The 17,707-nt window shown below is 35.7% G+C and overlaps 2 protein-coding genes across 2 annotated transcripts; both read right to left on the bottom strand.

Moving 5' to 3' along the window:
* Window positions 1–1,201, bottom strand: LOC123909951 (cysteine-rich repeat secretory protein 58-like). Its single transcript, XM_045960901.1, has 2 exons — window positions 407–1,201; window positions 1–315 (listed from the first exon to the last, which is right to left on the bottom strand). The coding sequence occupies exons 1-2, from the start codon at window positions 1,155–1,157 to the stop codon at window positions 161–163; spliced, it is 906 nt and encodes a 301-aa protein (XP_045816857.1). The 5' UTR covers window positions 1,158–1,201; the 3' UTR covers window positions 1–160.
* A 4,611-nt stretch (window positions 1,202–5,812) lies between these two features.
* Window positions 5,813–16,985, bottom strand: LOC123904086. The gene is made up of 3 exons (XM_045953775.1): window positions 16,773–16,985; window positions 7,439–8,914; window positions 5,813–6,286 (listed from the first exon to the last, which is right to left on the bottom strand). Exons 1-3 carry the CDS (start codon window positions 16,983–16,985, stop codon window positions 5,813–5,815), a joined length of 2,163 nt encoding a protein of 720 aa, XP_045809731.1.
* Between the last annotated feature and the right edge of the window lie 722 nt (window positions 16,986–17,707).

Raw genomic sequence — 17,707 nt, 5'->3', positions numbered from 1 at the left:
TCAATGAAAAATATTTTAATTTCTTTAATTTAATGTTTTTCTTTATGCTTTCCTTTATTTTTCCAAGCATAGTAGTTGTAGTACTCTGTCTCTAACATAATATATGGTATGAAAAGTTTTCAGAGAATTTATTTTCTAGCCCATCATTCTCGCTCGCCCCTTAATTTGCCACAAATACCTTCCTCGCATGATACTTAGCGACCGCTAAAAAAACACATTTCACGAAAAGGAATACCGCGACCGAGAACATCATGACAGGAGCAACAATATGAAAAATTATGAAAAATGGGTCTGGTCCAGTTTTCTTTTTTGCTTCTGCAACACAGATTAATTATTGTTAACCTCAATTTACTTAAAATAAATAAAATCACCATCTTATATAGTTAAAAATGTTGAAAATTCAAACCTATAGGTTGTGCAAAAAATGGATAAGTATCATATCTAACAATGCAACTTGGATATAAAACACTTCCACTAATCTTTCCTCCAGCACATGAAGTTTGAAGATAATCAATAGCATCCTTCAAACACTTCATGCAGTTATCATTAGAGATATGTGGTATGCACTGAGCAAGTCCATTCAAGAATTTATCCTCAAAGAAAATTGATCTCTTGAGAGCTAATTTAGTAGCATTTCGCAGTGAAGCTTTATTTACTCCTGTTACAAGCTTCACCATTAAAGAACTTAGCATTTTGTTGAATCCATCCAATGAACCTTTATAATCTAACGCGTCTTTCACACAAGATGATGGAGATTCTTCCATAGTTTCGAAGAAAGACCAATCAGAATAATGCACCATGCATTCATTTGACCAAATTATAGCTTCTCTTTTGAAAAAACACATTGAGCTAAGTTTTTTGGCAGAGTATTCGACACAATCTCCACAGTGCTGTGTGTTTCCAATGCACATGAAAAGACCATACATTGTGCCTTCTGTTGTACTAATACTAGTATTGTAGTAGCCATTGTTGATTGTATCAGAAGCTTTTGATGATAGTGTTGATAAGAGTGTGTTTAAATTGATTTTGTAGTTGCTAATACTCATTGTTTGACTTCTTCCGCAATTGTAATTGCTGAATCTTGATGCTGTTTCAGTTGGTGAAAAACTTATGCAGATCAGAAGAGTAATTGAGAACAATTTCAGATTGTAAGCCATGATTAGATTAAAAATAATTTGTCTAGATAATTAGAAGGTTAATATTTGAGCTTTTGATTAACTCTTGAAATTAAGCAAAGATATATAGCCATTTGGGGTCATCAATGGCCAGTTAGTTTTTTACCTTTTTTTATCACTGGCCATTCATGTTTGTGTTTAATCAGAATCTTTCCAATTTTTTTACCATGAGGGGTTACTTTTAATTAAATATGACTATGGTCATATTTTTAATTAATATTATCATTTACATGGGTAGCCATTATTGTAGTGATTGTGATATGTACTTCAACTTCGAATACAAAAATGAAGAATCTGAGATTGATTTTTAGTGGAAATAATTCTTGAGCTTCACGGGTTCAACATAAATTAAAAATTGCACGAATACTATAAAATTATCTATATACAATATTTAACGTATTCAGCTTGCACAAGATGTCCTACTCAAGCCGGGACATCTTGTTCACCATGTTGCATTAGCACATTTATCCTTCACATGTTGTTAATTATGGGGCAAGATGTCTTACTCAAACCGAGACATCTTCTCCAACATGTTGCACTCTGTCCTTGACATGTTTTAACTTAATGCAGCCATCCAAATGAACTACAAATATGCATGATTTAACTGTTATAATCCTTTTTATTTTTCGAAAAGAAATTTTGTGGTTTTTTGAATATAAATTTTCTAGTTCGTTGTTGTTTTTTTAATTTTTTTTATACATGTTGTATTAAACAATAATCTCATATATTGTTTGTTGTTTAACTGAATTATCAGAGTATTTTTTCTTTTTTTTTTCTTTTTGGCAATGTCTAAATTTTTGAGTCCCATTGCTAATTTATGTATGGGTCCATCTTTGCTCTAGTGGCTACAACGTTTGTAATTCATATATCTAAAACTGTTACTTATTGTGTGAGTAACTAAAAGTTGGTTGTAACCAACTTGCTTAGTTGGCAAGCAATTGGTTAGTTTTGTTAGTTAGTGAGGCTAACAAACTCAATTAGTTAGTTAGATATGTTTTAGAGTTAGTTGGAGAGTTGTTAGAGTTAGTTTTTAATTTTGTGTATGTGATTGCTTGGTGTGTCAAGCAAGGTTTATAAATGCACTAGATGCATCATTAGTGAATGTAACTCTCTCTTTTGTGACCCAAAGTGGATGAATAAAAACACTCATTTTTCCCTATCTCTCATCTTCTTCAACATACTCCATAACCAATTTCTTCATTCTTTCCATTGTTTTCCGATCAAGACTGCAAAACTGTGAAACTGCTTCTGTGCTCATAGGTGCGCCCTGAGCCTGTGCAATGTGTGTGATCTTGCAAGCTTGTGAGTGTTTTAGTGTGTGCGCAAGTGCTTATTGCTGCGCTAACATCTGACATCAAGAGTCTGGTTTGTGCTATAACCATGGCAACATACAATAATGGCCAATTCCCTGCAAACTTGCCAATCTTGGATGGAAAGAATTATGATAGTTGGAGCAAACAGATGAAAGTCTTGTTCAATTATCAAGATGTGATGGATCATGTGACTAATAGTGTAGATCCACTCACAGAAGGTGCAACAGAGAATCAAAGAACTCAACACAAAGAGTTGAAGAAGAAAGATTTCAAAGCCTTGTTCATCATTCATCAAAGTGTAAGCCCAGACATATTATAAATTACGATATGATAATTGTAATAATATAAGGTACATGAAAACTTTTGAGTAACATTAAACGATAGTTCAACAATAATTTGAAGGTGTGAAAACACAAGAAGGGGGGGGGGGTTGAATTGTGTTTTAGCCAAGTTAAAACTTTTTCAAAGTTCTTAACTTAACTACTTTAGCAGCGGATAAACAACACAAATAATAACAAGATCAGAGAGAGAGAAAACACACAAGCAAATTATACTGGTTCCTCTCACAAAACGAGAGTAGTCCAGTCCCCTTGCACTTCCAAGGGATTTCACTATAATCACACAAGATTACAATTGCTCAAGCACACAAGCAAGATACTTCACCACAATGCTTAAGCACACAAGCTTAAGACTTCTCAAACTTACAAAGTAAATAAAGTCCGTTGATTGAATACAACTGCTCTTAAGAGAACCTTAAAGATCAAATACAATGAGTATATAAAACTACACAGTATTTGGACTAAGAGTTAAAAACACTAGTTCAGAGGTTCAGAGCTTGTATTCGCAAATGTGAAATTGTTGAGCGCGTGTTATGATTGTTCATTTCTTGCAAACTGATTCTTCTAGTATATATAGGACTAAGAAAGAGTCGTTGCAAAGATAACCGTTGTTGAAGATAACCTTTTGTCTTCAAGCAAGTTGTCTTGATGCAGTTTGGTCGTTTCCAAAACAGAGTAAGAGTTTCAGTAACTTTGACCATGTGCAGAGAAGACTTTCCTTATTCAGCTAAGAAGTCTGATAACCCACGTTCTCCATTGTGGACAGACAAAATGTAAGTAGCTGTTCTGATCAAGGTTGAGAGGTCCTTTTCTTCATTGGTAAGAGAGTTGACCTTCAAATTTGAATCTTCACACAATCCAAGATATACATCAGAGTTTGATTCACTTCAGATTTTAGCAAGTTCTGATGTCTTCATCCTCTGACGCATGTAACTTCTGAAGATACTTATCTTCTGAGTTCTTGCGAACTTCTGAGAACTTAACTTCTGAGCTTTCTTCAAAGCTTGTCTGTAACTAAGTTCTGCACACTTAAAATAAATTTTTAGTACTTCCACTTGTATATTAATACTTTGTTATCATCAAAACCTTAATAGATTTAGGGGCAAATATTTTTAAATCAATTTTGTTCCAACAATCTCCCCCTTTTTGATGATGACAAACATAAGTATTAATTGACAATTGTTGTTAAATTAACTTATCGTGTTTCTCTTAGGTTTGTGAGGTTTGCAAGCTCCCCCTAAGATTGATACTCCATAAAGCCTTAGCTTTAAGTTTTATCCATGATATTTTAATTTAGTATAAGATTAAGTAATTTTTCAAATGAAATTAAATTCCATATTTTTCTTCAGGATGAGAGGTTTGCAAGCTCCCCCCCTAAGTCTCATAAGGTTAAGTTAAAATTGCACTCTTAACTTATCCTTACTTATGAAATTTATTTTCAATTAAAAAACTTAGTCTCCGCATAAAATAATTAAGACAACCATTTGTAACAGACTTTAATAACATAACAAACTTTAAGCGTGATTTCAGAATTTTGAAACATATCAATTAATGCGTAACTACTCCCCCTTTTGTCATTATCAAAAAGTAATGGTCAAATGTAAAATTTTTTTTTGAGAAAACCAAGACAGTCAAAGATAGGAATTGGTTGTTACGGAGGTGAAATTAATTTCAAAAGATAAAAACCAAAGCGCCAAAGTGGCTATAAATAGGGTACGATTAAACAACATTCTTCACAAAAAAAAAGAATCAAACTTAGTATTCAAAGAAAAAAATAATGAAAAGATTCAGCGCTCGCATCGCAGAATTTCGAAGAAGAAAAGAAGATGAACGTGAAAGAGAAAACAAGAAAAATCAAGAAGAGGAAGACAAGAAGAAACAGGAGGCAGAGATCATCATCATCTCTTCAGAGTCTGAATCAGAAGAGGATGAAATAGACGCTGACTATGCTGAGTTCTTAGCAGGCTATGTTCCTGAGGAGGAACAAAGCGAAGAAGAAGACCCAGAGCCAATAGAAATATCCTCAGATGAATCTGAGAAGAAATCTGAGATTTCCTCTGAGACTTTATCTGATTAGGATTAGGTTTTATTTTTCTTATGCTAATGTACTCAAGGCATTGTTAGCCAATTTAATGAAAAATTTTAAATAAATTCTGCTTGTGTTTCTTTGTCTCCTTCTTTTGATATTTGTAAAGAAAATTGTAAAAAGAAAAACGAACCAAAGCATGCAAACAATATAAACAAGAACATAATAAATAAAGAACCAAGTGTTCGAAAGTTAACAAGATAAAACATAAAATCTTTAACAAAACAAAAAAATGTGCATAGAAGCCTAGGGTTTTTGGAGGAGGGCGATGATCATATCAAATTTGTTATTCAGAGTATCCACTTTGGAATCCAACTTATCCACCTTGGTTGCAAGAACTTGGTGTTCGGACCTCTGTTCTTCAATAGCTTGCTCCAAGACCCTTAGATGATCCATATTTGCTTCTATGGGGGCTTTTCCTTTATCAGAGGGAGATCCACCATCCTCTGAATAATCAATCATAAGCACTTGTTCCTTTATCACAGGCACTTGTTCTTGATTAAGTAATGCAGCCTCTTGAGCGATCCTCTCAGTCTCAATCCTCTGATCTTCTAAGCTCTTGAACAAATTGGAGTCCACCCAGCAATTCTTGAACACATGAAGGAGCATATCATCAGCAGCTTTCCTTGCAGATACAGCTGCAACCCTAGAGGTCTCAGCTTCTTCATGGTTAAACATGGTTAATCTCTTCAGACTTGCTCTAGCAAAAGCTTCCCTCAGCAGACTAACAACCTCCAAGTCCCTTGTACCAATCTCAGCTTTGATGTCCCCACCAACCAAATCCAGCGTTTCACATATCTTGGCCTTGATAGCAGAAACCTCAGCATCCACATCAGACGGACACACCAAGAACATGTTCTTAAGTTCAGACAACCTTAAAAGATCATCATAAGGAATTGTTTATGGCTTAGGTGATTCAGGAACAGAGTTGGTATTATGAACAACATCTACTTCTAAGGGACAAGGAGCACAAGTGTGAACACGTTCAGGAGATACATGTTCAGCACTTGGGGTTGGGTTAGGTTCAGAATTTTGTTCAGAGGTTGTGAGTTCAGTAGTTGGTTCAGGAGATTTGATAGGAGAGGTTTGCTTAGGTTGTTTGGTGGGAGAGTGTATAGGTTCAGGAGATTTTTCTGGTTGTGGATCAGATGTTTGTTTGGTAGATGTTTCTTGTTGTGGTTGAGTTTGTGGTGATTTTGGTTTGGTAGATGATTTGGGTTTGGTAGTTTCGTGAGAGAATGGATGATTGTTCAGAGTATCAGGGCTCAGATGTTTCTCTAGTTCAGTGATTGGATCTTCAGAGAGAACTTGCTTGTCCTTCCGCTGAGACTTATCAGAGGAGGTAAGTTTTGAAAGATTTTTCTTACTGAAATTCTGGTACACAGTAGACAAGTGTTGTCCACGATGTTCAGACACTTGTCGTAACACTTGTCTTAGCAGTAAGAACAATAAAGCAGAGCATTAAAAACAGATACTGAAAAGCATAAACAACACACATAATTGTTAACCCAGTTCAGCCTAACAGCCTAATCTGGGGGATACCAATCCAGGAGGAAATTCACTATCAGCAGTATTAATTCAGAGCTAAACTCCCCCGTTTACAACTCCTCACTTAATCCCTACCCAATGCAACTTCAACCTAGGAACTCCTAGATATGAGACCCCGTCTCACTCCCCTCAACCTTACAACCAATAAGGATTTCAATACCAACAAAATGGAGACACTCTCCTTGACAAAGATGAAGACACACTTCAATGACATTAACACCTAGCCAACGACTAAGTTCACAATTTGGAGTTGCTTAAAAGCTTCCTCCAACTACAATACTCAACTCATTACCTACAGGTTTCTGAGTGAGGACACGGTGACCATCTCACAACCCGAGTGGTTCACTTTACACCAACTCTCCTAGAGAGTGGCTTAAAGACACGAAACCCTTAAAAGACTACATCTTTGATATTCTATTTTAGCTTCAAGTTTCGGTGAATAAAACAGGGTTAGCAGCACCCTTTAAATAGCAGAGCCTCGTGGGCTTTTCACAATGATCCAGCTCCAAGAAATCTTCTAGATGCAAAATATTTATTTTTACCAAATCTTTCTTTGCATCAAATATTCCTCCCATAAATATATTTGTTGTAAATATATTTTAAAATTAAATCTTCTAATCTTCTTGAAGCACAAAGATTTATTTGAAATAAATCTTTTATATTTTCTGCAGCAATCTTCACAAGATATATTTTTGAAACAAATATTATATTTTCTAAAAGTTATTTTATTCCTTTAGAAAATAGAACTAGGGTTCAGCTGCCTTCTGAAACACATTGATCACGTGCGCCTTGTTGAGTAAGAAACCACGAAACAATTCTTCAATCAAATCTTCGAAAGATTGAGTAGAAAATAAAAATGCTAGCTGACGCGAATAATCAGACATACAAGTGTTGTTACATCTGTCTCAACACTTGGTGTACGCACATATGTCTCAACACTTGGCTAAAAGATGTTTTTGCAAAATGTAGCCAACATACAAAAACCCAACACTTACCTTCTTTGATCAGCTCATCAGTTGAACAACTTTGTTCCTCTGAGTCTGAAATATTAATGGGGTGAGGGTGAATGGATCTAAGAGGTTTTGTGAAACCTAATCCAATTTCAGCTTCATTAAAAGAGATCTTAGGAGTCTTACCTTTAGATACAGGAACTTGTTTCTTCCTAAGCCTATCAGCAAGAGTTTCCTCATCAGAGTGTGTCTCTTCTGAATCAGCTTCATCATCATCCAGCTTGAGTTTCCTCTTAGGAGCTCTAGAGGATTCCTCAGCAACCTTTTCAGCAGGTGCTTCATGCTTCTTCTTTGTCCTTTGTTCAGCAACAGCTTGTTCTAACTTGATCTTCTTCTGAGCCAGAAGATCTGGCTGAACTTGTTCCTCATGAGTTTCAGCCTTTCTATTGGACTTCCTTTTTCTAGGGTTGTACATGCTGAAAGTTGGCTCCTTTGGTACCATATCCCTAGAAACCACATAACCTTCTCCCTTAAGAGCTTTCAAATAGTTCTGAATAACTTCTTCGCAATCCAATTCAGAGACTATTGGATACCCATCCACATAAAATGGATCACCTTTGCGAACTTGAAAGTCTTGTGTAGGTTGAACCACTTTAGTGTTGATGAGATGCATTTTGGTTAAGAAGTTAGCAGAGAGAACTTCTGGTGTAATCTGATTCTCAACAAGTTCTGGATGAAACTTCTTAAGCTGCTTTACTATTCTCCCTTGAAAAAGTAGGTCAGACAACAATCTAGGATGAACAATGGTTGTTCTCCTCTGAGACTTGCTGAAGAAAATAGCTTCACATACCCTTTCAAAGAGGTAATCTCCCAGATTAACCTTTCTTTGAGTCAGAAGAAAATAGATCAGATGACGATGAGGCCAAGAGATTGTATCAGTACCACCTAATCTTGGACAGATAGATGATATGATAATCTTAAACAAAACCCTGCACTCATCACTCATTCCCTTGACTTTACCCTTCAGCTTCAAATCTGTAAACATCTTGTGCAGAAGATCTTCTCTGAATCTTGTCTCCTTTTCAAAATTGTCCAAAATCATACCAGAGTTTGTTAACCCAAGTAGAGCGTTGAAGTGAACCTTTGAGAAAGTGAGATTTATGCCGCAAACATTAGACCTAATCTGAGTACCAGTAAACTCATGAAGACCCATCTCCTTCCTAGATTTTCCTTTCAGACTTGGATTCCTTTCAATAGCTAGAAGTTCTTCTTGCTTTGCTTCGTACTTTGAGAAGACCTTAGCTTTCATCCAGAAATGCTTAAGGAGATCTGGGTAGATTGGACCGTTCAACATCTCGAAGTATCTGTTCCAACCTTGAGAAACAAAGTACGGTTCTACATCAAATCCATTAACTTTCAAGCTATTGAAGTCGACCATCTTCTCAGGCAAAAGAGTGAACAGAGACTCTTGAAATTCCATCTCGTTCCCAACAAATTCCATGTTCTTGAAGATAAATGGAGGAATAGTGATTGGATTTGTTGAAGTTGTGTCGCGGCGCGAAAAATAACCTCGAGTGTGAACACTCGAAAAGAAACAGAGTCGCCACCGAATTTTATTTATCCCAAAAAGGGAAAGGAAAATATCGAGAAAACCTTGGGGGTAGAGAAAAAAGGGTTCGGGAGTTGGTTATGCGAGGGGAAGGTATTAGCACCCCTCACATCCGTTGTACTCAACGGGAACCTTTTAGAGGGAAATGTTTGTTTGCTTTAATGTGTTTTTTAATGTTTGCTTGATTACTCGTTTCTTGCTTCATCAATAGAAAAAGTTTGTTTTTATTATTATTTATGTTATTATGGATGCGGGGAAAAAGGTTTTGTTTTTTATTATGCCCGACAAGATGTTGAATCTCGCTCCTACGTATTCCCAGGTGCAATGGGAAAATCAGGGTTTCGTAGTTCAGGGTAAAAAATGTTTGTGGGTTGGTTGTTTTTAGACGCATGACGTCTAAGTCACATTCTCGTATTTAAACGCTGCTTGTATGCTCGCACTTTGGAGGCTTAAGCGTGGTTTGTGTTACGGAGAAAGGACGAAAACGTCACTCGTTTTATGAAAAGAGTTTTACTTTTACTGCGCGCGTGGGCAGAGAAAAGGTTTGAGTGTGTTGAGATGATTTTAGGAGTTTTAATGAAAACGTCCGAGAATGAGGATAATTCGAGTCACGAGCCATACGTCAGGGTCTCGAACTATCCGGGGAAGAAAACCATACGTCAGACTAGCCCTTTTTCACTCTAATTATGCTTAAGTTCTTTTATTTGATTTAAGAAAATCAAAAGGAAAGATAAAGCGGATGATGAGGTGTTTTAATGTTTTTTAGCGTTGGGGAATGAGAATGATTCAAGTCACGAGCCATACGTCAGGGTCTCGAATCATTCGGGAAGAGAAAGCCATACGTCAGACTAACCCTTTTTCATTCCAATTATGATTTGATTTGATAAGTTTAAGCAAGATAAACAAAAAACAAGCCAAGCAAACATAATATAACAATAGACATATGCATGGACTGAAGCTTTTGTCAACCGGTCAATTTTGCTTAATCGTGATTGTTTAGAAAAAAATAAGAATGAGAATAATTCGAGTCACGAGCCATACGTCAGGGTCTCGAATTATTCAGGGAAGAAAGCCATACGTCAGACTAACCCTTTTTCATTCCATTTATTTTATTTGTGGGGGTTTTTTCAAGTAAAGAAGTGTTTTTGAGAAACAAACTTCAGATGAAAGTATCAAATCAAGTAAATAATCCAAACATTAAATATGAACTTATTAAAATAAGCTTGAGAGGTTTTGATTAATTAATCACTTAACTAATAATCACTTATTTAAGTGTTTAACCATTTAAGCATTTAGTAACTTAAGCACTTTTAATCAAACAACTTAAATGGTTACTCACTTAATCAAGTGTTTAATTAATTGACTAATTAATCAACAACTCAAATAAACATTTCCAAATGATAAGCACTTATTTAAATAAGAACTTATGTGAATAAGCTCTTATTTGAATAAGCACTTATATAAATAAGCACTAAAAAAAAGCAAAAACGTAACTAGGGGTGCAAAAATGGGTTCTGGGGGTGAAGCAATAGCAATCTGCAACACCAGGCCCAGCCCAGCTGATTTTCGTCCAAACAAATAAAATAAACAGGACAGAATCTAATGTGGCATGAGAACAGAGGCGCACGGTGGACTTCATGGATCTGAGCCTTTTGATCGAATCAGGCGGCCAGGATTTTAAAATAATCAAACAGATCTCAGCCTTTCACCAGATCCAACAGACATGTTTTAAACTTGGGAGGGAGCCAATGACGCGCGGACACGTCATTGTCTTCAACCTCCTTCACCTTCTTCACGTTGAAGAATCAACAACAAGAAGCCATGAAAGCTTCAAGTGAAGCTCACGGCCAAACACAACATCATCAATTCTTGACCAAAAATCAAAAGTTTATATACCATTTCGCTCTAAATCATGCGTAGATCATGAATATAAACTTAGATTTTTTTAAAAGGTGTTTTTATCTCAAAAAAGTTCGAAACTTTAAAACCCAAAAAAACTTTTAAAATTCACATTTGAACGAATTAAACAAAATTAAGGGTTGGAAAAGCTTCAGTGAAGGTTCATGAGTAAAAAACGTTTAGAAACTAACTTGTTTTGAAGCTTGCTTAGATGAGTTAGAACTCACTCTTTTCTTTGCAATTTTGGAGTTTGAGTAAGCTTCTCTCAACGGTTTTCCTTCGTTTTTTCTTGTGTGTTTCGCTACTGGTATGTTTTATAAGGGATTAGTGAAAGAAAATTGAAGTTTAGAAGGTGTTTGGTGTGATTTCGAAAAATGAAAAAAGTGATGAAAAAAAATGTGTTTTTTTTTGGTTTTTTTCTTCTCTGAATTTCTCCAAAAATCGCCTCCTTTTTCTGAGTTTCGGTTGCTTTATTTATACCCAAAAATTAGGGTTTATGTTTGATGGAAAAGGGAAAAAGTTGACTTTCAAATTTTTTCTTGTTGGAAGTAATGGTCCGAATGGGAAAGAGGACAATCCTTTGAGTTTGTTGTTCAGTGTTATGCAGGTTGCTCAGGGATGGTTTTAACTTGTTCCTCTTGTCACTGTTGTTGCAGGAAAAAGAAAGAAGGGAAAGGGAGAAATTTCTTCTGGGTTGGAGAAATGAGCTTCTGATCTTGCTGTTTTGGACAAATTGGTTTTTGATTTTTTTTTAATAAAATATGAAAAAAAAAGAGATAAAGAAGAAAAAAAACAAACAGGAAGAAGAAGAGAAAAAGAAAAGGGCGCAGGGTTACACCCTTTTTTGAGAAAAATAAAAATAATAATATTAAATATATGACCCCTTTTTTTTAAAATAAAAATAAAAAAAATGAGGTATTTTAAAATACCTCCCTGCCGAAATTTCGTTCGAAAAGACGAAGACTATCCCGAACAAAAATGTAAATGATGTGGGATCCTAGGTCAAAAATTGGGGTATGACAAAAAAGAAAATAATGGAATGTGAGAATAATGAAGAAAAAATAAAAATGAGATGGAGAGTGTGCATGTGAAATTGGTAGGACAAAATTAGGGTATGACAAGTTGAAGCAGACATGATGAAGGTTTAGGTTAGGGTTGATGCTAACGAGAGAGAAAGAAAGTTTTGTTGAAAGTTTAGAGAGAAGAAAGTGTATGTTGTGAGAGTGATAAGTGTGCAAGTGTATTGTGTAAGTTTATTTAAATGCGTACAGTTAACACAAAAATGGCAAATTTGGGAAGTTACGCTTATTGACAAAAATTTGAATACAAAAAGTCATCATAAACCACCCACTACCTGACACACATAAGCCACGTGTAAAAGATTACTTGGTAACTGCCATCTTAGTGGACAACTGTTCAGCAGCGAATGTTAAACGTTTTCCACTTAGATAGGTAAGAGCCTCTGAGTTGAAAAGATTCTATCAGGGTTAAGTACCTCAGAGCTTTTGCATTCAGATGTTCTGAGGCAGAAGTTCTGATGTACACAACCTCTTACACTTTAGAAGCCAAAATTTTTTTTATTCAAAGATTGAAAACATGTTCAGATGTTTCTTTATAAAATCAAATCTTTCAACAGGTAAGGCTTTAGTAAATATGTCAGCCCATTGATTTTCAGTATCAACGAACTTAATATCTATTATGCCTCTCTGAACATAATCTCTGATGAAATGATGTTTAATTTCAATATGTTTGGCTCTAGAGTGAAGGATAGGATTTTTAGATAAATGAATGGCTGCAGTATTATCACAATATAAAGGAATATTATGACTGCTTACTTGATAATCTTCTAACTGATATTTTAACCAGAGTAGTTGTGTGCAACACTTAGCTGCTGAAATGTATTCTGCTTCTGCTGTAGACAATGCTATAGTAGTTTGTCTTTTACTAGCCCAGCAGATAAGGTTTTCACCAACAAATTGACAATTGCCACTTGTGGATTTTCTTTCAATTTTATCTCCAGCATAGTCAGCATCACATAATCCATTTAGCACATAATCATTGGATTTCTTATAGAGAAGTCCAAGATTAGTTGTTCCTTTCAGATACCTAAAGATTCTCTTTACAACAGTAAGATGAGATTCTCTAGGATCTGACTGAAATCTTGCACATAAGCAAACACTGAATAAAATATCAGGCCTAGAGGCTGTCAGATAGAGTAAAGAACCAATCATACCTCTGTAGACCTTTTGATCTACTTTTCCTTCATCTTCTGTTTTGCTCATGTTGGTTGTTGAATGCATAGGAGTGTTCATTATCTTGCAATCATCTAGACTGAACTTCTTCAGAAGTTCCTTGGTATATTTAGATTGATGAACATAAGTTCCTTCCTTCTTCTGATTAATTTGAATTCCAAGAAAGAACTTCAATTCTCCCATCATGCTCATTTCAAATTCATCCTGCATTATCTTAGAAAAATTCTTGCACAAGGAAGCATTAGTTGAACCAAAGATAATATCATCAACATAAATCTGAATGATTAAAATATCTTCTTTGGTTGTTTTTCTAAAGAGTGTGCAGTCAACCTTCCCTTTCTCAAAACCCTTTTCAAGAAGGAAATTACTGAGTCTATCATACCAAGCTCTTGGAGCTTGTTTCAGACCATACAACGATTTCTTCAATCTAAAAACATGTTCTGGGTTTGAGATATCTTCAAAACCAGGAGGTTGTTTGACATACACTTCTTCAGAAATAAAACCAATTAAGAAGGCACTTTTAACATCCATCTGATACAGAGTTATTCCATGATTAACAGCATAAGATAGAAGTAACCTGATAGCTTCAAGTCTAGCTACTGGTGCAAAAGTTTCAGTATAGTCAATCCCCTCTTGCTGACTATACCCTTGTGCAACCAGTCTAGCCTTGTTTCTTAGCACTTCACCTTGCTCATTCAGCTTGTTTCTGAATACCCATTTTGTTCCAATAATGTTCTTGTGTGAAGGTTTGGGCACCAGAGTCCATACATCATTTCTTTGAAATTGATTCAGCTCTTCTTGCATTGCCACTATCCAAGCATCATCTTGCAGAGGTTCATCAACTTTTGAAGGTTCCATCATTGAGATAAGACCAACCAAGGATTCCTCACTTCTTAGTTGAGATCTTGTTTTTCTTGGACTATCTTTGTTTCCTAAGATCAGTTCCTCTGGATGAGATGATTTGTATTTGAAAGTGTTTCTTGGGGGTTCATCATCTTCAGACTCATCAACAGCAGGTTCAGAAGCTGCTTCATTACTTTGATGTTCAGAGACTGTAGGCACTATCATGTTCAGAGGTTCTTCAGAAATTGGATGTTCTGAGTAGTTTGGAATGTCTGAATACTGATCCTCTGATACCTGAAATTTAGAAAAACCTTCCACAAGCTCTGACACTTGGTCAGGCTCTTTGTCATCAAATTTGACATGCATAGTTTCTTCCACAGTATGTGTTTCAGAAATATACAGTCTGTATGCTTTTGAGCGTTCAGAGTATCCTATAAAGATACCCTTATAACCTCTAGCATCAAATTTCTTTAGATGGACTTTATTGTTTAGAATGTAACAAGTACATCCAAACTGATGAAAATAAGAAATGTCAGGTTTTCTTCCCTTGAACAGTTCATAAGCTGTTTTGTTCAACTTAGATCTGATATAGATTCTATTTTGAACATAACATGCTGTGTTTACAGCTTCTGCCCGTAAAAACTTTGTTACTTTTGTTTCGTGCATCATGGTTCTGGCCATTTCTTGCAGAGTTCTATTCTTCCTTTCAACAACCCCATTTTGTTGAGGAGTTCTAGGAGAAGAGAATTCATGCAATATGCCATAATTTTCACAAAAGGTTTCAAAGGGTTCATTTTCAAATTCCCCACCATGATCACTTCTAACTTTTAAAATGGTGTAGCCTTTTTCATTTTGAATTTGTTTGCAGAAGATGTTAAACTCATCATAAGCTTCATTTTTAGTTCTTAGGAATTTCACCCAAGTCCATCTACTGTAATCATCCACAATTACTAATCCATAATTCTTACCATTGATAGAGGCAGTGTTAACTGGCCCAAACAAATCAATGTGAAGAAGTTCCAAAGGTCTTGAAGTAGAAACAATGTTCTTAGGTTTAAAAAATGATTTAGTAATCTTTCCTTTTTGACATGGACCACAAAGTGTGTTTGAGTGATATTTAATTTTTGGTAAACCTCTGACAAGGTCAAGCTTGCTAAGTTTAAAGATTAACCTCCAGTTAGCATGGCCTAACCTCTTATGCCAGATCCATTTTTCTTCATTCAAGTCAGAAAGATTAATTTTATAAACAATGTTCTTTCTCATTCCTTTGAATACAATGGAGTTGTCAGATTGTTTAGACACAATACATGATTCCTTATTAAAGACAACTACATAACCATTGTCGCAAAATTGACTTATGCTCAATAGGTTATGTTTAAGTCCATCTACTAACCAAACATCATTAATAGATAAGGAAGAATTACCTACTGTACCTGTACCTATGATTTTCCCTTTTTGGTTTCCACCAAAGCCAACAGAGCCTCCCTCTTTAAGAGTTAGCTTTGAAAATAGTCGTTTTTCACCAGTCATATGCCTTGAGCATCCACTGTCCAGATACCATGAATGATTCATGATTCCTCCTTGAGTAATGATCTGTATGATAAACAACTTTAATCATTGCGGTAAAACTCTTCATCACAGTTAATGATAAATTCATCCCAGTACTCTTCTTCTTCATTTCTCAAGTTTTGATTGCAGGCTTGAGAACCTGTAAGCCATTTGTCTAAGACATATGTTTTTCTTCCTCTGCATTGGACTTGTTTCCACATTCTAGGTAGGACATAGCCTTTCCTAGTTGGTAAATCTGAATGATACATGATTTCAGCTTTTGGTACCCATTTGCTTCTGGGTCCATATTTGTTAGTCCTTAAATGCTTGCTATGTTGTTGAATGTTAGAGAAGGACTTTGGTTTGGAATAATAACCTTTTTGAAATTTTTTCTTTGTTTGAGAATTGTTATTATTCCAAGACTTAGATTGTTTATGATTCCAGAATTTATATCTATCACCAATCCATTGTTCTGATTGGTTATATCTTCTAACTCTAGAATCATAAATAATCTGAGTTCTGTGTTGCCTCTGAGGTTTGAAGTTTGACTTTTTTCTTTTAAAAACTTCTGAGCTTTTAGACTGACTTGCTTCAGGTACTGAAGTTCCTTTGGTTCCAGAAGTTGAAGCCACAAATTTTGAAGTATTCAGAACATCTGATTTAATATTCTCAGATTCTGAACAACTTTTATCTTCTGAGCTTTTCTTTCCGGATCCTGAGGAACTTGGTTCCTCTGAGCTGTCAGTTTCCAAGTTTCTCAAATCATCAGCCTCATTCCCCAGAGCACCAAACTTCTTCCCCTCTTCACTTTGGGGTACAACATAATAAACCCAAGATTTTCCAACCTTTTTGGGATAAGTTTTTAGCTTTGAATATGTTCTACCATATTCATAGCCAATTCCTTCTCCTCTATGTCTCATGACATTGTAAACCAAATTTGCAGCCTTGCTCTTCCCAAGGTTGAGATGCACAAACTGTTGAAGAGCCATTTCCTGCTCATCAATGGGTTTGTGACAAACAGCACAACCTTTTTCAAGATCATTCACTCTGTTCAGAGTTTCTTGATACAGACCTTGAAAATGACCTTCCTGTTCACTCAGAGTATTAAGCTTTTCTTGTAAAGCTTTTTGTTTGCTTAACATTCTGAGATGTTTCTCAATCACCTTGTTAAGCGCAGTTATGAGTTGAGTTTTAGAACAGTCAGAAAATACCTCATCTGTAACTTCTGAATCTGACTCTGGCTCATCATCTGAGTCTACATCTGAGTCTGTTGAGGCCATAAGTGCTAGGTTTGCCTCTTCATCCTCTTCAACTTCCTCTTCAGATGATAGCTCCTCAAATGTAGCCATCAGACTCTTTTTCAGCTTGCTTTTGAATTGTTGCTTCTTTGAGTTGTACCTTTTACTCTTGTCTTTTGAAGACATCTCTGGACAATCAGCAATGAAGTGTCCTGGCTTCTTACAGTTGAAGCAGTTCTTTTGATCTTCCTTCTTGCTCACAGAGTTCCTTGAATTGTTACCTCTGAAATTCTTTTTGTTAAACCTGTTCCACTGTTGAAACTTGGTGAATAGGGCAAACTCATCTTCACCTATTTCTTCCTCTTGACCATCTGCAGAAGATTCCTCCTCAATGTCAAGAAGCTGAGTCTTAAGAGCTTTGGAAGAAATCCTAGTTGACTGTAAAGCCATAGACTTGGACTTCTTCTTAGCTTCTGAGTCAGCATCCAGAACCATCTCATGGCTTCTGAGATTGCTTATCAGAGCCTCAAGACTCAGAGTCTTGAGATTTTGAGCTTCCTCAATTGCAGTGACTTTGGGTCTCCATGCAAGAGGCAGACTTCTTAGAATCTTCTGAACATGGTCATAGGTGGAGTAACTTCTCTTCAGAACTTTGAGACCAGATACAAGAGTTTGAAACCTTGTGAACATGGTTTCAATATTTTCATCTTGTTGCATAGTGAAGAGTTCATACTGTCTTATCAAGTGTAACACCCAAACCCATTATTTACTAAATATCTACCATGATAAATCTTTTTCAAAATACGCGGCGGAAAATCAAAGTTTATTATTATAAAAGTCATGGTTCGAGCATTACACTCTTCAATCAAAATAATACTAATGTAGTTAATTAGTAAAAATGCTTGTTT

The sequence above is a fragment of the Trifolium pratense genome, linkage group LG2 (genome assembly GCF_020283565.1).
Source record: "Trifolium pratense cultivar HEN17-A07 linkage group LG2, ARS_RC_1.1, whole genome shotgun sequence".
NCBI classification, from domain to species: domain Eukaryota; kingdom Viridiplantae; phylum Streptophyta; class Magnoliopsida; order Fabales; family Fabaceae; genus Trifolium; species Trifolium pratense.
This window is presented reverse-complemented; position numbering and strand designations above follow the sequence as displayed.

Excerpts from the sequence above, each read along its gene's own strand:
- LOC123909951 (XM_045960901.1), bottom strand. The coding sequence starts at position 1,157 with ATGGCTTACAATCTGAAATTGTTCTCAATTACTCTTCTGATCTGCATA. Across the intron at positions 316-406 it reads ATTTTTTGCACAACCTATAG|AAGCAAAAAAGAAAACTGGA; the intron begins GTTTGAATTTTC and ends TCTGTGTTGCAG.
- LOC123904086 (XM_045953775.1), bottom strand. The coding sequence starts at position 16,985 with ATGTCTTCAAAAGACAAGAGTAAAAGGTACAACTCAAAGAAGCAACAA. Across the intron at positions 8,915-16,772 it reads ATTCAGAAGTTACAGATGAG|AACATGGAATTTGTTGGGAA; the intron begins GTATTTTCTGAC and ends TTTATCTTCAAG. Across the intron at positions 6,287-7,438 it reads AAGGTAAGTGTTGGGTTTTT|AATTTCAGTAAGAAAAATCT; the intron begins GTATGTTGGCTA and ends ACTGTGTACCAG.